Source organism: Rattus rattus, chromosome 3 (assembly GCF_011064425.1).
Source record: "Rattus rattus isolate New Zealand chromosome 3, Rrattus_CSIRO_v1, whole genome shotgun sequence".
NCBI lineage: Eukaryota > Metazoa > Chordata > Mammalia > Rodentia > Muridae > Rattus > Rattus rattus.
In genome coordinates, this window is record NC_046156.1 from 182399966 (window position 1) to 182425077 (window position 25112).

General features: G+C 39.2%; 1 protein-coding gene across 1 annotated transcript in view; it reads left to right on the forward strand.

Moving 5' to 3' along the window:
• Ndufs4 (NADH:ubiquinone oxidoreductase subunit S4) overlaps positions 1–25112 on the forward strand; it is a 109440-nt gene that overhangs the window by 75343 nt on the left and 8985 nt on the right. The window contains exons 3-4 of the mRNA XM_032898867.1: positions 5459–5631; positions 12791–12864. Coding sequence (XP_032754758.1) covers positions 5459–5631; positions 12791–12864 — 247 coding nt within the window. The remainder of the gene's footprint in view (positions 1–5458; positions 5632–12790; positions 12865–25112) is intronic.

Consider the following 25112-nt stretch of genomic DNA (forward strand, 5'->3'; position numbering starts at 1 on the left):
TGCTTAGACACACTAATTAAAACTAAATCTTAGGGGAAAAAATAGTTCCATTACTGACATTTTCATTACAGAATAACATATGTAAAAAGCATTAATAACTTTAATTACTGCAAGACATTGTGCCACATTAACTGAATAAATTATTATGAGGCCATTAAAACAAAAACTATGAAGACTGAGTATCTGGGGGAATGATGCTATGTTATTTGGAAGTATTTATCCAAAGCTTTATGAGTAAAACAGGTAAGCATGTGGGTACTTAGTGGTAGGGAATGCAGGTAAGAAAGTAGGTGATAGACATTATGCACATTATATATTGTTTAAAATTTCTGTTTAATGTTGATGTTTTGGTAGTTTAATGTATTTATTGGTTTCGTTTGTTGACAGAGTCTCACTAAGAAGCCTTTGCTGTTCTAGAACTAACTCAGTAGACCAGTCTGGTTTTTAACTCAGATTTACCTGCTTCTGCCTCCCAAGAGATTGAAGACCCAGCTACTAGTATTTTTTAAGAATGAGTATCCTGAAAGAATAATCTGTCTCCCTCCTTGGTCTGGCATTTTCTGATACCTTTCTATCTTTAAAATTCAAGTAGGATCTTCCTTTCAGGGAGCAGTTTAGAGCACTCATTGCTGTTGTAGAAAATCTGGATTTGATTTCCAGCACCCACATGGTGGTTCACAGCCATTTATAACTCCAGTTCCAGTTCTAAGGGATCTCATGCCCTCTTCTGCCCTCCCCAGGCAACACACACACACACACACACACACACACACACACACACACACACACTTTTCTTTGGCTGCTCTGGCAGCTATTGTGTGTTACGTGTTTTGACTTCATCCTTCTAACCAGTGAGGATGAGTTCTGCTTACAGGGGAAACTAGTGCAGAGCTGGCGAGACTCATTCGCCAGGGCCCTTCAGACTACAAGTGGTAAGATGTGAGTTCCCATAGGCTTTTCATGCTTACAGCTCCTTACTCTTAGCCAGTAGCATATCTGAACTAGTATAATTTTGTTGTCCTTACCCACATATACATGTGTGTGTATACACATATATAGTTAATTTTTACACTTATGAATAAAGTTCTGTCATATCCTTTGAGCCTTTAATATAGTTAACTTCAGTAGAAGCATCTTGAAATAAAGGTAAATTATGCATTATTCATTCATTTTCATGGGTGTCCGAGGCCTTTCCACATGTGACTACATATTTAAGACATTATATTTGTTTTTTTTCAATTTGTGTGTGTGTGTGTGTGAGAGAGAGAGAGAGAGAGAGAGAGAGAGAGAGAGAGAGAGAGAGAGAGAGAGAGAGAGTGTGTATCCCTGTTTTAGGTCTGGTCAATTTGAAGAAAGACAGGATGACTGATTGACCTCAGACAGTTGTATAGAGTATCCAGTCCTTACAAAGAGAAGGGCTAGTATTTAACTTTTCTAGACTTAAAACTGCTGACTTAGTACAGAATTACTACTTCATGGTTTTCAAGGAAAACTGACTAGATATTGTTCTGTATTTGACACCGGCTTCATTACTTGTTCATCCTGTTCTTAAAAATATCCAGTAGTTTTCTTGAGAGTAGAGTTAATGTCTACACTACAGCTTTGTGTCCAGTATATAACTAACACATTGGTGCTGGGTAACAATTTCTGTTCTTGTTCAAGGTGAGCACTATATATACATCATCTAATCTTTAGCTTATAAGTATGTTGATTTATGGATATGCAACCAAAGAGATTTGCCCATGATTGAAAGTTGGGATTCAAACCAGTTTTAACGTACCTGTTGCTATAGCAATTGCTTTTTCCTCCTCAGAAGGACCTAAGAATAACAAATGTATTTACAGCTTGGAAAGGTTCCCTAGTTCTTGTTTTGTTTTTTGTGTAATCTGTAGTATTGTCTGCATGATGGCTTCCTACACTAAATATTCCGCTATAACTTGGGCGCTGTGATAGCAGTAACCAACGTGGAAGTCCTTAGATGTCACAGCCAGTATTTACTGACCTGCCTTAATTTCCTCACCAGTTTGCTGGTTGAACAAGCAAACAAGAACTGCATTTACTTTCACCACTCAAATTACTTGAACATTTATGATTATATTGAATTCCCTTGACTACTGATTTTTTTTTTTTTTTTAATTCTTCCATAGGAAGTAACTAAGTGGGATTGTGTGTCCTGTAAACTCTACTTGGTAATTGCTTACTAAGCCTGTAACGAGTTTTTGGTCTGTCTGTGTAACATTCTTTTTTTGACGTTTTCTTGCTGTGGGGCTCAAACTGACCCAGAAGTCACAATATTCTTGCCTCTTCCTCCCTAGTGTTAAAATGAAAGACAAGTGTTGTAAAAGGGAGTTGTTATTGCAAATCTAAATTCTGTTTAAACTTTTATGATTAAAAGTCATGACTTGAGTGGCCTGGAGAGATGTCTCAGCGTTAAGAGCGCTGGCTGCTCTTCTAGGGGTCCTGAGTTCAATTCCCAGCACTCACGTGGAACATCACAACTGCCTGAAACTCCAGTTCCAGGAGATCTGACACCCTCACACACACACACACACACACACACACACACACACACACACACGCAGGCAAAACACCAATGCACGTAAAATAAAAAGTAAATTAAAAAAAATAAATCATGATTTGAAATCTTTCATGATTATAAAATATTAAGTCATTAAATTTTAGGTCAGTTTTAGCTCTACTGTAAACTTAAACATAATTGGTCCTTAATGTTCTTCAAGTCCCTGGAAGTGTTGTCACTTAATCTTCTAATGGTCACTCTATTTAATTTTTAGCTTCAACCATGCTACTGCTGTTTGTTAGTGAACTAATTACTAACGAGCCTGTTAGTGAACTAATTACTAAAGAGCCTGGAAACATTTTGACCTCTTTGGTTGCAGCAAGCTTTCTAGTAAAACTCCATCCAAAAACGTAAAAGTATTTAATTATTTCTCTTGATAGTAAAGTATGACCTGATAAGGGTAAGTGGGTGGGGCAACCGGAAGTACTTACTAAGGCCAGTGGCAATTTTGTGGTTTAATAAAGGCAGAAGCTAATTATTCAGTTTTTATTTAAGTGAAATGCTGCCAAAAAAGAAGGTTCCCGCAGAGCAGCTGCACTTCTTCAGTGTCACCCTAATTTACCAAAGACACAAGTGTCACAAACAGAACTTTTAAACTTGATATATAGCCCCAGAAGGAAGGAGGCTTTTGTTTGGAGTGCATGCTGGAGAAGTCCTTTATACAAATCAGCCGGCAGATGATGGACAATGATGAAAATTTGATTCTTTGAAGTCATAATAGTCATTGAAATGTGTGAAATTCTGGTATTGAAAAGAGAGCGGCCAGCAAGTCTCTAAATCCTGGGTGGTTGCACGAAGCTTGCTGGGAGGTTTTTCTGCATCTTGACACCAACTTCCCATTGCTTGTTCCTTACTTCCTTTGTTAAAAAGAAAAAAAGTTGAATTCACACAAGATAAGTGGAGACAGATGATAACCGAATCAGTTTTTACATGGAAAGCTAATACATTAGGACAATTATTCTTTAATAATAGGAATTTCATTTTTAACCCAACTATTTAAAAGAAGTTTTAAAACTCAGCAAATCTGTGTGTTGACTGTATATTACTGTGATTTCCCAGGACTTAGAGATATTCTTTTTTTTTTTTTTTTTTTTGGTTCTTTTGTTTCGAGCTGGGGACCCAACCCAGGGCCTTTTCGACTTAGAGATATTTTTAACTAGTGAGTTGAAGTTCTTTGGTACTAACTTGATGGCTTCTTTTATTTTACATGACTTAATTTTCTAAATCTAAAATATTTTGAATTAAAAGCAGAGTAGCAAAAGACAAACTGTTGACATCACTCAGTCATTTCTTTTATAAAAGTAGGATTTTAGAAAGATTACAGGTGATCAGTATTTTAGTACAAAGGTAGAAATGCATAAAGAATTCTATTCATTGAGCAGTTTACAGGTATTTCATTTGCTTGCTTGTTTGCCTGAACTGAGAGAGAAAGGAAATCATTGCAGGTATTCAACATAGTAGGGCTCACAGATCTTTTCATGAGTTACAGTGTTTGATTGGAATCATGGAGTGGGAGCATTAACCCATTGCAGTATGTGTTAGAGAACAAGACCTTGTCTCTAGCTGACACTGTTTGCATGGAATGGTAACAACAGTGTCAGTGCATTTTACAAGTATGAGAAATAAGTTTGTCTAGGAGGAAAGTCATCTTCAGGGACTTAGAAGTTTTGAGCTTTTGTGACCATAGGTGTCTCAAGTACATGAGCTGCCAAGCTGTTTCATTGTCAATCCTGTAGCAGCTCAGACAGGGAGTCTCTGGGCGGCTCTCAAGGGCTTCAGTGTTGAGAAACTCCTTGCTTGAGTGTTAGCTTTAAATTGGGGCATGTCTCAATAGTGTGAGAATCTGAGGAGACAGGAAACATCAATAGTTATATTAGTTCAGATAAAGCATACGCTTTATCGGTTTTATTTTGCCATGTATGCATTATAGTATAAAAGTATAGAAAATACTCATAACCTCGTTTTCTGGAGGTAACAAATTAGTTGAATGTTTCCTTTCATACAGTTGAACAAAAGCCAGGTAGCATAGTTTCATTCATTAGAAACTTGGCACAGAAGAGAGAAGTTGATGTGGGATTTGGAGAAGATGCTCCCCCCCATTAGTGTTATAGCATGCTTATAGTAAGTGTTTATTTATTGCTGTAACTATAACAAGAAAATATGATCTTAATCTAGGGGCTAGAAAGACGGCTCAGCAGTTAAAAGTGAGAACTGTTTTTCCAGAGGACCTGAGTTCACTTCCTAGCATCACATGTGACCCACACTTTCCTGTAATTCCAGCTCCAGGAGATCTGACTTCCTCTTCTGAATTCTTCAGCTACACTCACATCTGTACATATCTGCATACAGACACACATATAGGCACATAATTACAAATAAATGTTTTTTAGAAATATATTAGCCCAACAGTATGTGATTGTTAGAGGATATTAAATAATAAACTACATAGCAAAGGAAGAAATAAACACCGAGGACCTCCCAAAGAGGATTTTGCTTTAGAAAGTCACTCCTTAAAATGTAATACTAGGGCTGGGAATATACCTTAGTAATAGAGTTCTTGTCTGATATGTGTGAAGTCCTAAGTTCAATTCCCAGCATCTCCAAACAACAACAACAACAACAACAACAACAACAAAGTGGGCATGTGTGTGGCACGGTGTCATGCTAGGGTTTTAACACAGGTATTCTAACTGCTCAAACTTAGTGTTTACAGGTAGCACACTAGAAATATATACAATGAAATATTAAGGGAGCAGGGAAATGAGCCAGAAAGATTATCCCAATCTATAAACAATCAGAAAATAAGCATAGGGACTAGGAAGTGAGGAGAGCATCAGCTGGTGTGTAGGTATTCAAAGACCTTACCTTGTTTTTCTTCAGGATGTTACTCCTTTAACTGGTGTTCCGGAAGAGCACATCAAAACCAGAAAGGTCAGGATCTTTGTTCCTGCTCGCAACAACATGCAGTCTGGAGTAAACAACACGAAGAAATGGAAGATGGAGTTTGATACCAGAGAGAGATGGGAAAATCCTTTGATGGGTTGGGCATCAACGTGAGTACTTTGAATATTGTTTTTAGATTTTCTATTGAAAATATTGATTTTTTTCTTTCTTTAAAGAAAATACTAATTTTTCTTATAGCTAATATGCTTGTAAAATTCTTTTTAGTACAGCGAGGTTTCACTACAAGTGAAAATATGAAATATTTTATATATATACATATATATCCCTTTATATATTTATAGATAAGTTCATATGTATGTGGCTTAGAACAGTAAACTTGCAGAAGTTCTGTTCTGGATATGTTGAGATGAGCATTGATAAATGGCATTCAAATATGACATTGGTCAGAAGTACTCTGGGAGTGAGATCAGTAATATTGACACTATCTTGTTTTTGTTTTGATGTGGTTTTTAGTATTTGGAGACAAGCTTTCCCTGTGTGGCCAGCCTAGAACTGGCTGTGCTGACCAGCCAGGCCTCCGGGTTTGCCCGCCTCCCCTCTGTCTTCTTAGTGCACCACCATGTCTTTTGATTAAAACAATACACCTGGATAACTCAAATCAGATATTAGCTAATTTGAGGAAAACTTATAATTTCCTGAGATCTTGTGATTAAGGAATAACAAATTATAAATTAATTTTTATAACATAGTAGAATAAATTTTAGAAGATACTTTTTTTTCCTGTATCCAGGAGATTCCTTGTTAAATAGGCTTCCATTTTAGAAATTTCAATAGAATTATATTGGAAAAATATATAAAACATAGTTTCTGAGAGTTTTGATATCTTAAATTTTATGTTTCATGTGATATATGGAGTCTTTTGTAAGTCATGTATTTCCAGAGACCTAAGAATTTTAGAAGGAAACTTTTTGTTCATACACAGTGATTAAATGTTATGATCATGCTTGTGAATTCCATGGATTTTTGTATGGTCCTCTACCCCCGGGATTTACATATTAATGAATTTCCAGTAATATTCAGTAACAAATCCTTGTTATAATGCTGATACCTTATGTAGTCTAGCTTGTTTTTGGAGAAAACACTTTAGATAAAAATATTAGGGTCGTCAACATAGTGGCCAATAATGTATAATCTGTGTGTTTTGAAGGGGGGAGTCAAGAAGATAAGGAGTTTGAGGCCAGCTGGGGGGAGTCAAGAAGATGAGTTTGAGGCCAGCTTGGATTAAAACAATGTGATGCAGCTTTTATATTTGCTTAAAAGTTTATCATTTACAAAATATATATCTTGGGCAGGAGAGATTGCTCAATAGTTAAGAACTCTTTATGAAGACCCAAGTTTGATTTCCAGCAATTAATACTGGATGGGTCACATTATCTAACTCCAGCTCCAGGGCAGTTTGAGACCTCTGGCTTTTGCTGACACCCATATTTATGTGCACATACCTAAATACACACACACACACACACACACACACACACACACACACACACACACACACTTTAAAATAATAAAGATAAATCTTAAAATTTTACACCTCAAATGAATGGCTTCATCTTAAGTTTGATTCTCAATCTATCTATATTTTATCATGAAACATCTAATATTAGCATGTAGCATGTAGGAAAAATATTTAAATCCTAGGCAAATATTTTCTGAGTCATCCACATCTTCAGCTTATAATTTTTTTAATGAGAGCACTACTTTATCTAACAAGGAGATGAAAGTGTTTGTTAAACAAATGCTTAGTACTTACAGACCATAGTTTAGTATACTGAAAGAGAAATGACCTACACTATTTTCAAAGACCACCATTTCCTCCTGTGGGTGATCTAGGCTTGATGGTTTTTCCCTAGTAGATTATACCTACAATGCAGATGGGATAATGTGGAGGATATAACAATGACCTAGTCTCAGTGGTGACAAAGTATGATGTGTGTACCCAGAAAAAGAATCTCTGTATGTTTCGAGGTTCTTTTTGACTTGTATTTACTACACAAATAGAAAAGGCCAAGATCCCTAGCGCAGGGCCATGCTAACAGAAAGGCACTTAGTTCTGCAGTTCCTGGGCCAGCGCTGTGATAGAAGCTTGGTCCCAACTATTTTTGCATGTCTTAGTGGAGGCAGATATGAGGCCTTGCTAGGAAAGTTGGCTTTGTGGCTAATGAACATAGTTTTGGTTTTAAATATAGCGAATAAATATCATTTTTACCTATTTGTACTATTTTTTAAAAATTTGAAAGGCCACTTTCTAACATGTACCTTGATCTTTGTTTTTAAGATTTTAAAATCCACACTTTTAAATACGATGTTGACATTTTTTTTTATCTAAAGTGCAAGCTTCTTATGCTCTTTTAATTACCTGAATCTTTTAAATGTTAGAACTCAAAGGTAAAAGGTTTAGCTTTATGTAAACTCGGAAAATATTGTAAGATACAAAAATCATTACAAGTTTGGCCCAAGATTTATTCAGTATAAATCTCCTTAATCCAATAGGGCAACACAGTGGGGACCAGAATAAACAATTCCTTGTCGTTTAGTAGTACAGCTAGTTGGTTATTAAACTCGTGTATTTCTTCTCTATTTATTGTGTCCATGTGCACGCGTGTGCATGTGTGGGTGTGTGTGTGTGTGCTCAGGTCACCAGGTTTGGCAGCAGCACCCTTCACCTACTGAGCTGTCTTGTTACAGAGGTATCATCTATCATTTCCTTTCTAGAAGCAGCACGTATTTTGTTTCGCATCAAATGGACATGGAAGGCCATCTAATTTAAGCAGAAATGTTCATGAATTTTGATATTGCTAATTCTCTCATTGTCTAATTATCCACATAGTATGCTTGATCCTTAAGCCATAGTAACCAATTAATGTGGACATGATTCTTAGGTTTGCAGTTAGGCCTCTTGGCTGATCAGGAGTAAAATTGTCTGTGCTGTCCCTTCTTCTAGCACTGTTTGGCTTTGTTACATAGTCACCATTAATGTGTTTGTATCCTTTGGCTTGGTTTTGTAAATTCTTCAGTAAGTTATTGCCTCCTTCTCCTTATTGATTCTATGAGCAAGTAAATGATGCTTGCATTTGTAGGTGGGAGTAATCTGAACACATGCAGTTCCTCTCCTGCCCTCTATCCACTATGGGGCACATACACTGTGGGACATCTCCACAGAAGAGAACTCAGTTAATATCGAATGCGTCCTTGTGGATTTGTATTTTCAGTGCCTATGTGTGACTTCTTTTGGTCAAATTTGATGGTGTAAGCTGCAGGATCAGGAAGCTTGCTGATGACATTTTCATCCCCAGAAAGGAAGCTGATAGGGACAACACAGGGTAGAATGAGGCCATAAGCCCTCAAAACCTGCCCAGCATCCTGCTTCCTCCAGAAAGGCTCTACCTCCTGAAGGTTCCATAATTTCCTCAGACAGTGCCACCTACTGGTGACCACAGGTTCAAATACATGAATCTGTGGGGACATCTCTCATTCAAACCACATTTAGCATTCTTTGCTTATCAGAGGTCATTTAATAAGAATTCTCAGTGTAAGACTGATTTGTAGATATATTTTATGGAATAATAACTGTTAAGTCAGGATTTCCTAGACATTTTTGACAACTTAATTTCTCTATATTTATGTTAAAACTCTAAATGTAAACAAAATTAACTCTTTAAAATTGAAAAAAAAGAAAAGAAAAACCATAGATAAATGATGATGAAATCTATTTATTATATAACCACATTGGGAAACTGTGTGTCTAATATCTTAGGACGTGTTTTGTCTATTTCCTTATATTTTTAAAGAGAATTCTTTGGGGGCTGGAGAGATGACTTAGAGATTAAGGGCCCTGACTCCTCTTCCAGAGGTCCTGAGTTCAGTTCCCAGCAACCACACGGTGGCTCATAACCATCTGTAATGAGATCTAATGCCCTCTTCTGGCCTGCAAGCATATATGCAGGTAGAATGCTATATACATAATAAATAAATTAATCTTAAAAGAGAGAATCCTTTATGTGTTTTGTGACTGGTGTTTTTGCACAACATTGGATTTACAAAATTCATCTGTTTTCCTATCAAAGCAACACTGTGGTGGTTTTCAGTAGGAGTTTTTATGTATAGTTCTGAAGTGAAGAATCTCATGTATATCTTTTAAAGATGACTTCCTGATATACTACTTAACCCTTTAAGCATTAGTCACTGATTTATAGATACTTACATTGTGAAGTGTCAGTAATTATTAATTCTCTGCTCCTTACTACTCTTGAACTAATGGTAGCAGCTGGGTAGAGTTTTGTTCTGGTAGACAGTCACAGAACTACTAGATCACCTGGAACTGGTACAGGATTGATTTGGTTTCCTTGCTTAGTTGTGGTATGACTCAGTCCTGAAATCTGGTCTTTCTGGTTAAAAGGCAGAGTTTTCTGACATTCCGGTGGAGAGCACAAGGTGCATAGAAAGTCCTGACTGGATTTAGCCTGAAGTGCTAGCTGCTGAAACTCCTGTTAGCCGTCCTCAGCCTTCCCAGTTCTTGGACAGAGTGGATCTTCACTTCTCCACCAACGGATCCTCCCTTCACAGACCGCATGCTTGCCTGGCCAACTGCTTCGCTGCAGCCCTAACCTTCTATCTTCAGATCTCTTGTGTTGACAAGCTGTACCTTTCTGCTTGATTTCTACATGTTCCTATGTGTCTGCACTACAGAATTCTTAGGGGGGAATCTGTGAACTATTTTCCAATGCAGTTCCTTTGGGATGGAAGGACTCTTTGTAGTTATTTCTGCTTTTGGTCTCTCTCATCTGTTTTTCTCTGTTTTGCCATGTTTGCATTTGTCAAGTAAGTTTCTGAGAGAGAAGAGTCTTTACTAATTAGGCACCTCACTAGTTGAGAATTGAGGACATAGAGAATAAGAGTAAAAGAGACACAAAGATTGAAAGGCCTACAGTTGGAGAGGATAGGGTATGAGAGAGTTTATGGGAAAGATTGGTACTCGAAGTGAGCCAGCCATGCGATATGGTTGGATGCTAAGAGAGGATTCACACAGAAGGAACAATTGCACTGCTAGGAAATGTCGTACAGCTTGTGTGTTCATAAAACAGTCTGATTTGGCTAGTAGGTTACTTATTCGGCAGGTAAGAAGAAGTCTGAAAAGGAGCCCTGGTGATGCTTTACAGGTACTGAAATGGCGAGGACGTGGAAGCCACTGTGTGGACAGAGACTGTCTGAGCTGTGTGAACTGGCACTGATTTTTGGAAATTAGTAATAGGAAGATAAATCTGGTAACATGCTGAAAAGTGTGTTGGAACTGAATAAAGACAGAGAGATTAAGATCTTGGTAGCACCATAACCAGAAAGAACTAGGAAGTACAACTGAAGAAGAAGGAAACTGGCACCCCACGCTGAGAGAACGACTGCTCGTCACACTTGTACCATGTAACTTACATGTTCTCCATAAAGCTAAAGTAATGGGAAATCTGTCATCTTTACTGGAAATGGAGTTCTGCTCTTGTCTTCTGAGAGTTTTTTCCCCCTATTTTCTTTTCTATTCTTATTCTGAACTAAGTCATTGTGCTTGTCAAAACATCAGATCACTCAGTCATATTTACATTGGCACTTCTGAGGATAGTTTAACTGCCAGCTGAGAAATTATATGCACTTTGAAAAGGAGCATCAATACAAAATTATCATTTGCTTTTGGTATTAACATAACCAGCCAATATACGGTTTTTCTTTTCTTACAAGGGGAACTTATTACAGGAATGTATACAACTGTAAGACTCATAAAGGAATCCCAGAAAAGCAGCACAGTGCATGACCAGAGCATCAGCAGCAGTCGGAAGACTTCAGCGCAAGCTCCTTCCAGTGCTTGTTTGTATTTCAGAGCTTGCTGATGTCCAGTTTACTCAGAATATCTCTTCCTTCTTTCTTCTCAAGATTGAGTGGCGTGTAGTGCAGACTGACATTAAGTTCTCTAGTGAAGCATGACTTTAAATTTTCAGTCCTCCTTCCTCCACACTAGAGTGCTGAAATTACAGGTGTATGTTTCCCATATCCCATTTAACTCAGTTCTGGGGATTAACTAGGAGACATCTAGGCAAGGACTTCACCAGCTAAGCTATATCCTTAGCCCTTTACTTCCATATTTGTGAACAAAGTTTCACACAATGTTATTTTCATTTCTGAGAGATTTACATTAAACATTTGTAGCAAACATGGCTCTATAAACATAACAATAACAGCAGCATCTTGGAAACAGGTATTGTAAAAAGTCTGTATGGATTTGTAAACTAACAATACCATTCTAAATTGAAGAGCACAGTTGGATGTTAAGTCTTCAAATGTTTGTTTTTGTTTGAAGTAGACGTCTACCTTTGAGAATAGGTGTTGTCTTTTTGAGGATTCAATATGAATGCTTTTTAACTGCAATGGGTTAACATCCCAGGCAAACCATTATAAATAGAACATGTCACAAGTTAATGTGTTTCCTACAGCTAACCTATAGAATGTGGAGTTGAACAACATGGCTGTTTACCACTGTGGTCCAACAGGGCTCACTGCTTCATTGCTTTTGCTCAGCATTCGAGTGAACATTAAATTTGAAAACAGCTAGGTGATAAAGCTCACACCTTTAACTCCACCACTAGAGAGGCAGAAGCTGGCACAGCAGAACCCTGTGAGTTCCAGGCCAGTCAGGGGGCTACACAGAGAAAGCTTGTCTTGAAAAAAAAAAAAAAAATAAGCAAGTGAAGGAGAGGAAGAAAGAAAATCATTTTCTTGGACCAATGAACTGACTGGCTTGTTGGGTAAAAATCAACTACTACAAGTGGTCCTGTGATTTCCACATGTGTATTGTGGTATGCGTGTACACATGCATGCAACACAAACACATATGTACACACATATACATAGACAACACAAAGTTATACATACATTAAAATGTTTTAAAGGAAAGGCTGTTTTGAATGCATACTGCTCCATCATCATCATAAGGTTGAAAATTTTAAGCGAACCGATCATAAACTGGTGTCTGCACTGGCAATTCTACCAGTCAGTAATTTCCTGACATTGAAAGGTCAGTTTGGGTCTCTTCTGGATTTTTGTTAATTCAAAGCTTTAGGTGTCATTTTTATTCAGAGATTATTACAGATAAATGATTCTATCATAATTTGCTTGATAGTGTAGCAACTGTGTTTGTTGTGTTTAAGGCACTGACTGTCTTGCAGCCAAAGGTTCATATTGAATCATGAGAATTCTTTCCTCTAGGGCCGATCCCCTCTCCAACATGGTTCTCACCTTCAGTGCCAAAGAAGATGCGGTTGCCTTTGCAGAAAAGCATGGTAAGGCTCAGCCACCTACCTTCCCTCCCTCCCTCCCTCCCTCCCTCCCTTCTTTCTAAGTCAAAATAAGGTTTTATGTTCTTAACCTTAAAATCACTTAAAATATGAAATTTGGACAGATACTTAGCTGGACAACACCAAGCCAGCGTTTGATCCCAGAACCCCCATGGCAGGAAGAACTAACATCTCCACAGTGTACTTTGACCTGTGCATGAATGCTGCAGTGTAAATGTGAATGCACAGTAAATAAATGTAAAGAAAACATTTTTTAAAGTGTTAAATATAGAATTTGAGCTGGAAAAAAACTTTGTTTCTAACACAGTAGTTTTTAGACTTGTTTGTTTTTCTCTACATCAAAATTTCTCCCTTCCCTGATCACAGAATGGAATGTCCAGTGTTAACATCAAAGACCAAACTTGAAAAAGAAACAGAGGATAAGGTCACCGGCTCACATTGTGTTTCTGAGTCTGCAAAAGTTCCTAATGCTTAGTCAGCTAAAACCTAATTGCATATGTCATGAGGTGGTCTGTTCCAGTGTTACCATTTCACTGTAAAGTTCTTCTTTTGATCTAAAAGTCTAATGCCCATTATTCTACCTAATAGCCTATTAATTACTAGAAGCTAGTTATTATCATGTTCATCTTAAACTTCCCTTTAAGCTTAAATGTCTACGTTGTCTCCTTTAGCAGATGTGACAGGTCTAATACCAAACATAATCTCAGCAGTACGTGATATTTATGCAGCATAAGAATACGTAGACGTAGGCCGGAGAGATGGCGCAGCCATTAAAGGCTAGGCTCACAACCAAAAATATAAGAATATGTGGAAGCTCTTAGAAAAGTAGTTTATGGTAATCTTGCTGTAAACAAAATTTAAAAGTTCTCTTTAAAAACCATCTCCTGCTATTAAGCTAATATACTGTGGTGGAAAGGAGGCACTGAGGCCAGAGCAGTCTATATCCATTTTTGAAATTATGTGTTTAATTCCATTTTCATAGTTAAGAGTACTTATCAGGGGGTTGGGGATTTAGCTCAGTGGTAGAGCGCTTGTTTAGCAGCACAAGGCCCTGGGTTGGTCCCCAGCTCGGAGGAAAAAAAAAAAAAAAAAAGAAAGAGTACTTATCAGGGGCTGGAGAAATGGCTTAGTGGTTAGGAATGCTGTCTACTCTTCCAGAGAACCTAGGTTCAATTCCTAGCATACACATCGTAGCTCAGCTGTCTGTAACTCATACATGTGGTATCCAGATATATTTATATATCTATATATGTATGACGGCAATTCCATAAAAATTTAAAATAGTACATACGAAGTGAGAATATCCAGTGTTTACCTGAAATATAGGTAATTGGTAGTGATTGTCTCTAACCTCAATCAATTTGTATCTCTTATATTTAAAATGTACTACTCTGTATCTGTACCCAAATCATAGTTTGACAATACATGCGTTGATGTGGCTTTTCTTTTTTTTTTTTTGGTTCTTTTTTTCGGAGCTGGGGACCGAACCCAGGGCCTTGCGCTTCCTAGGCAAGCACTCTACCACTGAGCTAAATTCCCAACCCCTGATGTGGCTTTTCTTGGGAGATATGTAAGCCAATGGCTGTTCCCAGATAAGGCACCAACGACAGACCAAAGAAGCCATTCCACCCAAGTCTACTTTAGCGGACCAGTGAGTGTATTGCATGGGTGACTCCAAGTTAGCTATTGTCATTAAAAAGCCCCGTCATCCTGGTGATGTCTCTCACAGAAGCTGCTTCTCTGGTTACCGCCTGCTTTAGGCAGCCCCACTACACAGCCTCCCCTCACCAGCAACTCTTCTCTCCTCAGTTCCTCAGTGAGGGGCCTGTGAGCCTCACCGCGTCCTGCCTTGCTGCCTTTCCTCAGTTTACGGTTCCTGAGCTTCCCCACCCCCTACCCCCAGGGTGGAACAGTTGAATTTAAAGGAAATGGCTTGACAGTGTGTCATGAACTCTCCCAAGCTTAATATAGAAAGTTTAATACAGCTAGGCCTGAATATATATTTGTCGTCTAGGAATGAGATAATATTATCCTTTAGTACATTGTTAGTGTGTTATCTGCTCCATTGGATGTAAGGATGTGAAGGTACTGGAGATGTTTTCTAGAATACTTGTCGTACTTCCTCATTTATATGACATACCCTGTGATAAAAGGGCTAGAGTCAGGTTCTGGGAGTAAACAGGGTCACAGCCAAGCATGTGCTAAGCATCCCTGGGTTTAAAGCCAGACCAACGGTATTTGAAACCATGGCTGGTCATTGTGACTTTGTACCATGTTTCTGTTCCCATATGTAAAATGAGAGCTGCTGGAGGATTAAATAAGTTAATAAAGTGCAAAGTGATTAAATTGGATCTGATACATCATGCATAAAAGTACATAAATATATTTTGTTAGTAATAGACCAAAAACTTTTCTTCAAAAAGGTTTAAGTATACTTTCCTTGGACACTTTTTGGCCAAGTTCTAAATTCCTTACATATGAAATTGTTGACTGCATAACCATATTACTACTTTGATTCAAGATAGCATTGTAAAATATTTCTGTGTTTTAATTAAACAGTTCTATTAATGTTTTCCATCCTTTTAGCCTTCTGTACTTCATGTCTCACACCTTGCAAATTACTCATCTGGGCTTTGAATCATGAGTTCAATAACAGGAAATCTAATTAAAGTGCTAAATCCCTGGCTAGTCTTTCTCTAAGTGGTCACAAGGCATATATGACTGCGGTTGCTATGTGAATTACAGGTGTGAAGTAGACACTGCAATTGAAATCAGTTCATTTTCTAATTTGATTTACCTCCCCAGGAAAGACCGTTGGTTAGTCAAAGTCAGTAGGAAGTGTAACTTGAGAAAACTCAGCAAATAGTGACTTAGAAAACCCGACTCAGGGTGGATCGACATTCTTAGTCTGCAGCCCTGCAGAGCTGAGTCCCTGTTTCTCTCAGCACAAAGCCTGACACATACAGATTTATACCCTGCACCCAGTGAAATTGAGGACTCTTTGGTCTCAGGAATTGAAAGCTACACTGAGTTTTACATAATACCATGCTCTGTGTTCACTGTGGCACTGTGATCACTGCGGGCCTTAACATTTAGCATTCTGTAGCTTACTTTAAGTAGGTAGGCCCTGCTTTCTCAGGTACAGTGGAAGCAAGGTATCTTAGTCACTGCCCTTTTGCTGTGAAGGACACCTTCACAGGTGCTGATCAGGGCAGCATTTATAAAAGAAAGCATTTAAGAGGGAGCTTACAATTTCAGCCGTTCAGTCTGTTACTATCATGGCAGGAGCATGGTGCCAGGCATGGTGCTGGAGGAGAAACCAAGAGAGTTACATCCTGAGCTGCAGGCAGAGAGAGAGAGAGAGAGAGACAGACAGACAGACAGACAGACAGACAGACAGAGACACACAGAGAGACAGACAGAGAGAGACAGACAGACAGAGAAAGAGACAGACAGAGAGAGACAAAGACAGACACTGCCTGGGCTGGACTTTTGAAACCTCAAAGCCCCACCCTGCAGAGACACACTTCCTCCATAAGGCCATACCTCCTAATCCTTCTATCAGTTTCTCTGACTAAGCATTCAACTATATGAACCTATAGCGGCCATTTTTATTCAAACCACCATACAAGGGCTAAGTAAATGACTTAGAGGGTTACAGAATCCTGAGAGCATGAAAAATCTTTCTCAAGTTCCCCAGACATATAAATAAACCTTCCTTTCTCCCATACTTAACATCATTTTATTGGGAGTTAATGCTATTATAAGTTAGGTGAACCAATATCTGACTTACCAAAAGTAGGACAATGAAATGCTTCAAGCAGATGGGGTGTCATATACCTTTAGTCCCTGTTCATGGAAGGCTTGAGGCAGGAAGATGAGAAGTTCAAGGCTATCCAGCTACATGAGAACCTATCACAAAACAAACAAAACAAAACAAAAAGGAAAAAGAAGGTAGGTAGGAGGAAAAGTTCCAAAGCACTAACACATAAAGAATGCTAGATTAAGAGGTAGCAACTAGCAGTTCCTTCCACATTGTCTTGCCACCCAGGTTAGCTTAGCCAATTATACATCATCAGTACACTTGGTCTTTAATACACATTGTTTTCATCTCTAAATGAGAAGGTGGGTTGGATGGGGCCAGCCCGTGACCCCATTATCTTCTCTGCAGGGAAATGTGTTTGTGTTGGTAAAGGTGACTCTATTGAAAGTAAAATCTTCAACGGTTCTACACTTACAGGTAATATATGCATACTTTATGGTAGTGCCAGAAGTCAGAGGCCAAGATAGAATTGTCAGAAAACAAAAAGATAATTTATATACTCAGAATATTCTGAAAACAGTGTATTTTTTTAGTTTTTCCATTTCCCCAATATCTAAATGTTTGATTTTTAAAAAGAGAAGTCATGGTTGTCATTTCCTTGCATAAAGTTATTTGTACAGAGTAAGTTCAATGAGGAGTAAAGTTTTCAGTTTTGCTTACTTTCTAGACATGTTTGGAGATTGGTCTCTGTTGTCTTCTGAAAGCTCAGGTAACGAATGTCCTCAAGGTCGAGGTTAATAGAGTAATAATCCTGTTTAGAACCCAGGAAGCATGAGCAGTCATCATCCTTACTTATTGCACAAGGAGACTGAGTGAGAGACATTAAATAGCATTAAGGAGCAAGGTTGCTTATTAACAACTTGAACAGTGTTATTTAAGAAGTCATGGGCCAGTGAGATAAGCACTGGGAACCTGAATTTAAGCCCTGGATGACACAGCAGAAGAAGAACTCATCCAGATGTGTACACAAAATTAATAAGTAAAAGTGAATTAAGTCACATTCATTTATATATGGGCCATGATGGCTTACTTTTAGGACAGTTGAGTTGTAGGAATAGTAACTGTATGGGCCTGAAAGCCTGAAAATAATTACCACTTGTTCTGTGACAGAAAGTATTAGCCGACCTCTAGTTGGTCACTTATTTTCGAGGTTCAGAGTATCATACCAAGGGATCCTGTATATACCAGGCAAGTACCCTACCCACTGACTCAGCTCCCAGACCCTAACCCTCTTCTTCCCCAGTTCCATTTCCCATTCCTTCTAACTTTTAAAAGAACTTTTTAAAAGATTTTTTTCTTTGTTTTGGAAATTAAAAGATAATTATTTTTTACTTTCCTTCATCCCTCCTGTTTTACCTTCTTCTTCCTCTGTCAAAAGCACAGTCTCTGCCTTTTTCCCCTAACAATTTATTTACATATATGTAAAAATATGCATACATGCAAGTCTCTATTATGTTACTTGTATGTTTATGCTTTCAGAGCTGACCCTTGGTACTGAATGACTAATTAGGGAACCCTTCTCCCACTCTCATCATCCCTTAGTTGCCTGGAGTTCTTTGTCTAAGATTTCCCCCTATAATGAATGCCAATGATTGTTGAGGTCATTCTCCTTCAGGCCTTCTTAAGCAGTCATGGCATTAAGACTTCATAGGTATTGGCTTCCCTGATGTTATTAGGAGACACACTTACACTACAGACATCCTGTTTCTCTGACTGAACGTGTTTCTATGGCCTCTTCCCTGGAAACCAGGTGTAGACATTGTGTTGTAGAAGGGTCAGTTGTGGTTTTCTATAATGGTCTCCACCTATCGCAGAGATGTTTTCTTGCTGCAGGATGACAACTACACTTACCTGTGGGTATAGGATAAATCTTTACAGTGTAGTTAGGGATTATGCTGATTTAGTAAAGTGTTAGTTGTAGGTTCTTTCCAAGACCCATGACTTCACCTTGAGTAGTTGACTAGGTTTCCAGTTTCATTCATGGTTTCAATCTTATTGAGCAGGCCTCAAATCCAATTAAAGAGCTGTTGGTTACCCCAAGTCCTTTGACCTTTTACTGTGATTTTTCCTTTATAGCTCTTGCCATATAGTTGTGTATTTCAATTTTTTGCACTGCAGTTGTTCAGGGCACTCTATTATATGTCATGCTCCAGGGTTAAATCATTATATAAGGGCGTAGTAGTCCTGATGCTCAAACAGTAATATTTTACCCTGCCTACCAGAAAAAAAAAATATTCATCTTTATCTTTAATGTGTTCAACACATAATTGGTGAATTTAAATTAATGTTATTAGTGAATTATTTTCCGAGTCAGTTACTTTCCAGAAAACATGTTAATCTATAAATTATTTTCCATATCATTTAAGCTTTTCTTTGTCATTTTAATTCACTATTGCTTGTGTCTTACAATAGAACTGTTAAATTTTTCGGATTAGAAATTCGAAGGAAAAGAAACTATAGAAAGATGACTATCAATTTCTTATGTTCTTAAGTTATTTAATAAATGTGTATGGATGTTTTGTCTATGTGTATGTCTGTACCAATATGTGTCATGTGCTATTGGAGATGCTGCTACTGGGGTTATAGATGGTTGTGAGCCACCGTGTGGGGGCTGGGAGTTGTACCTGGGTCCTCTAGAAGAGCAGCTCTTAGTCACTGAACTCAGTTTCTTCAGGCAAAGGCAATTTCTCTTCCTCTTAAAGTCTGATAAGTGAGTAATTGAAAATAAAGCAGACAAATGTGAGACTATGGGAAGGCTGGAAAGTTACAAGATTTTGTCTTGTAAGATGTAGAAAGGAGTAAAAGTTTGGGCCTGGAGCATGGGAGCAGATTACATAAACATGAGGGAGGAAAATCATGGTGAACACTGTCTTATTCAGAACTTTAAAACCATCTTTGTGTGCATGAGTGTGATGTGCTGATGTGGGTATGGTAGTGAGAGGACAGCATGGGCTTCACTTTTCTCCTCCCTCTGTGGGTTCTGGAGATGGCACTGGGGTTGGCATGCTTTGTGGCAAGCATCCTTAGCTCTTGAGCCTTCTCACAGCCCAGATTGCTTTAAGCTTTCAGGTAGCCTCTCTTAGAACACTTAATAGGAACATCTCTGAGCAAAGTGAGCCGCTCATCTCTCGCCCCTTCTCCCGTGATGAAAAGCTCTTTGACAGCTGCATTCTCTTTTATGAGCATTTAGTCGGTCTGTTGCATAGCTTTTGGTTGCTATAACAAAATACCTAACCTTACCAAATTGAAAGTGACAAAGGGTCGGGCAGTGGTGCTCGGACCTTTAGTCCCAGCCCTTGGGAGGCAGAGACGGGCAGATCTTGTGAGTTTGAAAACAGTCTTGTCTACTTAGTGAGTTCCAGGACAGCCAGGACTATGTAGAAACCCTGCCTCAAACACACACGCAGACACATGGAGTATATTTAAGAATGATAGATCCATTCATGGGGATTCAAGGTCTAGAAACTTGACCACCACCCACACCAAAACTGCCCAGAGCCAGTGGCCTTAATGTTAAGTCATAAATTTAAAGAATGAGACTTCGGGACCGCCAAGGGTGAGTTTTAGAAGATATACTATAGACTTATAAGTGGGAGCTAAAGACAAAAACAAAACAAAAAACAAAAACAAAAAACAGTGGAAGAGTGTGAGGCAGGAGATCTGCCGCCATTGGGCTTCACCGCCTTGGAGTTAATGAGGCTTTACCAGGTGGAGGAAAGAGTGGTGTGTGTGTGTCTATGTGTCTTTTCATGTCTGTTTGTGTCTGTGGGTGAGTGCATGTCTATACATGCATGCCCCTATGTGTGTCTGTGTCTGTGTCTGTGTGCCTATGTGGGTGGGGTGCATGAGATGACAAGTCCAGTTCCTTTCAGGTGCTGGTGTGCTGTGCGGGTGTGCCTTGCTGTAGAGTTTCTGCCAGGTCTTGAGGACAGTTTCCAGGAATGGGATATTCTCTCTTAGGGGAGAAAAGATAAGAAAATACCAGACCCCATTCCTGACATCTTCCAGCCTCTGACAAGGACTGGGCTGCCCACACACTCAAGGACATTTCAAGCATTTAGCCAAGAAAGAAACTGGTCACTTTTCTTTGTGGTCTTTTCACCCTGAACTGCCTAGTGAGTTTCTGTGCCATGTTCCCATCAACAGTAGAAAAGATTTTACTCTGACTTCTTGTTTGAGAAGTTTCAATCTGCAGCTGCTTGGCCCTCTTGCTTTGGGGCAGAACATCTTATCTGGAGAGGACTTTGTGGAGGCAGCTGTTGGCTTGACCCGGCAGTGCCTCAAGCAGAAAAAAGAGAGGGAGGCCTCCAATCACACAGCTTCCTACATCAGACCCTGCTTCTCCCAGTGGTGCCACCCCTCTGTGACAGCCTTTTAGGGACATTTAAGTTTAAACCTTAACAGTCAGATAAAGAGAATGCAGCAAAAGCTCCCTGGGGGAAAGAAGGGCCAGAAACAGGAAGGTGGGAGAAGGCCATTGGCTGACTGAAGAACCAGCCTTGTAGATACCGCTTTCAGAGCCACAGTGCATACATCTCAGTGTTGTAAAATTCCCTCCAGACAGCAAATGCTTTTCTGTCAAACTAGTGTGGAGTTTATCCTGAAGTTTTAAGACCAATCACCTTGAAGTATATATCCTGAAGTTTTCTGCAATATACTTCAAGGTTGAAATATATTGCAGCATTCTTAAAAATCCTTTGATATTGTTGGCATTGTTTCCAAACTCTTATGTGATCCTTGTTCTAAAGTCTTACTTTTGTAAGTGTTCTGAAATGTGAAGAAAGCCTGAGGTCAGCCATGGCATCCCTACTCTGTGAAGCCTGCACACAGTGTTAGGCCTCGAAAATTACTCTAGATCCACACTGAGCATATGGGAGTGACCACCACTCAGTGTCCTGCTTAGAATTGTGCTGTTATTAATTTAAAATACTCACTAGATTTTAAAGATTTAATGTGAAAAAAAACTTTAATAGTTTTTATCATGTGTTAATATTTTAAATTCTTTGGGCTAAGTAGCTCAATCAAACTAATTTTTCATTCATGGATTTAGTGTGACTACTAAAAGATGAAATATGTTCTACACATTTCCACTGGACACCACAGCCATTAGCAGTACATAGGATATATATTGTATCTATATTCTAAATCTTTCACCAGCCTACATTTTAGAATGTATATGAGAAACAAGAAGAAATTGCCTATTTTAATTTAACAAATAAAAGTATTATATCAGAATGCTGTCTCACCTGAGACTGAAAGAAATTTGCTTCCTCCATCCAGTTGCTAATTCCAAGGTGTCTGTCCCTGCTCCTCTCTCCCACCATGCCTCACTCCTCACTTGTACTGGAAGGCCGGCTTCCCACATTTGGGCAGTGAGACGTGAGGCCCAGTGGCACTTACTCAGCCCTCTTGTTCATGCTCATCCTTCACACCTCCAACTCTCATAATCCCCTAATTTACAATCCAAGTGAAGAAAATACAAAGACCCCCCATTGTCTTTTGGCCTTAATGCCACATCCTATACCCCTGGCTCTGTGTGTGTCCCAAAGGAACTCGGCCAGATAACCTTGTTTGTGAAAAGGGGGCAGAGGCCGAGGCCTCCTCTGAAATGCAGATGAACCTTCCTTCAGCTCTTTGTGGGCTGGAAAGACCAACCTTTCTCACCCTGGTGGCTTTTGTCTTTCCCTGTGCTCTGTGAAAGCTAGGCTGGAGGAAGCTACCTCATGGAGAGAGGAAGTAGGAGACAGCTGTGGAAAACTGGGATGGTGAAGACCTAAAATCTACTTGCATTTACATGCTAATCAAAACCAGAAATGGCTTTTCTCCGTCGCGTTTGATCTGATTTGGAACTTTGTGACTCTTCTTTGGTATGGCATTTTACCCCCCTGTGTTTTTCCCCATTGTTGTTAGCTGTAAAAGTCTTTGAAATTTTCAAAATGAAGGTTTTCCTCTGGAATAAGAGAACCCAACAAGCTGTGAAATTGCTTTGTGTTCTTGGTGGGTCTGTTGGTAGAGAAAACCTACCTTTGAAGATACAGGTCAAAGCAGGAAGAAATCTAGCCTACGGTTTTGAATGTTCACACAAAACCCAGCTTCGTGGCAAAGGGAATCAAGAGAGAACTGTATACTGAGTGGAGTGTGGGTGGAATGATGGAAGATGCTCCACAGAGTATTACAGAGACGCCATTACGTGAACTTCCATATTCACCACACAGAAGGAAGTCAAAAGTCAAGGCAGATTACATTCAAGGGGGGGGACTGTTACAGATTTTTTCTTTTGTTTTATTCTTTGTTTTGTTTTTGTTGAGATGCAGTCTTAGCACAGGATGGTCTAGACTCTTTTTAAAACCTGGGCCTCCTGGCTCAGGCACATATGTGCTGAATTATATGCATGCAACACCATGACCACAACAACTTCTAGGTTCTCTGTCTGGCGTTTTGGGGTGCAGGAGTGGGCACAAGAAAAGGAGAGGCAGGTGGGAAGTTAAAGTCCTGCACTTCAGGGCAGTATTTCCCTGCTCCAGGAATCTCTTTGTGGAGACAAGGATGTAGGAAGCATTGAAGTTACAGAACAGCAAGTGAAGTTTGGTGTCAGGTAAATGACTGTAGATTTCCAAAGTAATGTTTGTTAACCTAGAAGAAATGAGTTACTAGCTAAGAAGGAGTTTTTTGCGTGTTTTGTTGTTCTTGCTGCTATTGCTTGGGGGTTTTGTTGGTTTGTTTGTTAAAGTTTTCTGCTGTTAAGCAAAACAGAACAAAGACTTTGATAGATGGAAATGGATCAGGTGACCACTTAACAAATCTCTAGGAACTTAACATTTTATGCAGCTGAGGACTAAGAAGACAATACCTGGGAGGCATACAGTTATGAATAAGAAGAGGAGCCAAGCCTAGGCAAGATAGATTGTGAACTGCCAAGATGGCTGGCTGCCGACACCGCCTCCTCCTCCTCTTCCTCCTCTTCCTCCTCCTCCTCCTCCTCCTCCCCCTCCTTCCCCTCCCCCTCCTGCTCCCCTCCTCCTGACATAACAAAAACCTGGCAGCTTCAAGCCAAGGCCTTGAGGTTCTTACTTGTCTCTGGACAGCAGACCCCAGTGCACAGAGGTCAGGCCAAGACAAGTTACACAATAGCTGTGGGCCAATCAACAAACCTGTCTTTCTTCAAACCAACCAACCCTAGATTAGGCGAGGGGAGGAAAACTCTTCAGACATTTAAAACCCAGCCCTGAAAAAGAGATTTGATTTTTGGCTTCCCAAAACCCACTCCCCATGCCCACTCCCCACTTTTGGGAGAGTCTGATGCATGCTTGTGTGTCCTCACCCCCATAAACACCTATCTTCACCTGCTGGTTCTGTCTGCTCCTATTGGCAGTCTTTAAGATTTCTTTCCTGTTACCGGTTGTGCTTGAGATTTTTCCTGCCTTTTAATTCTTCATTGGCAGAAAAAATGCACTCAATTAATACTCCTAGACTGAAAGACAACAGACGTGCCTGTTTCCATAACCTTTTTACCCATCAAATTTAAATCAGAGTGGCTAAGCATCTCTTCACTTTACATCTTGTCAAAGCAGCTTTTCAGGAGTTAGATGCCAAATAAACGGAGACATTTCACACTTCCCTTTTTAGTGGGAACGATTCTGAATTTAAATGAGCTCACCTGTAGAGTGTGGGAGTTGTGTTTTGTTTTTGTTTAGGATTTCATTTTGGAATGGCAAAAATAAAAATTGCATGTCAAGTATTGTAACTCAGTTAGAGGGGCACATACCCAAGCATAGACAAACCCTGGGTTTGCTGTCTAGCATCAAAAAAGTGATATAAACAGGTAAACTTGGAATAGAATCAGAGTTGCCTAAAAAGAAAAAATTGGCTGCTCATTTCAAGTCAAACTAAAACATAAAAAATCAGTGGAGAGGGTGGCAGAACTGTAAAACCTTAACTCTTACACTGGTGACCAAGAACATGGAGTCAGCAAAAAGCTTGTCAAGTCCTTGTGATAAGCCAGAATGATTGCCATGGGAGGAGTCGGCACCAGAAAGGTGATCACCTTATATTGTACAGAAAACAGTAACTTAGGACCTGAGTCCAGCAACATGAAGCAGACTTCGCTAAGATTTCTACACATTTTACAGATTTTTTCCAGACTTACTGCTGTCCTATGCCGTAATCCAAGAAAGTCAACTTCTTGTATTCAAGTTTTCATGAAATACTCTTCCCCTGATAAATAAGTCACAATCTGTCATGTTGCTCACACATGTTTTTCATTGTTTACATAAAAAGGTTTAACCTTTGCCATTATTATCAATTATCTTTTAGCTAGAGTTGGTTTGATTATGAAATCACAAAGGGGCAAGTAGGCAATTGTGAATGGATGCGGTGGCCCACCCGTGCGTTCCCTGCCTTTGGGAGGTTG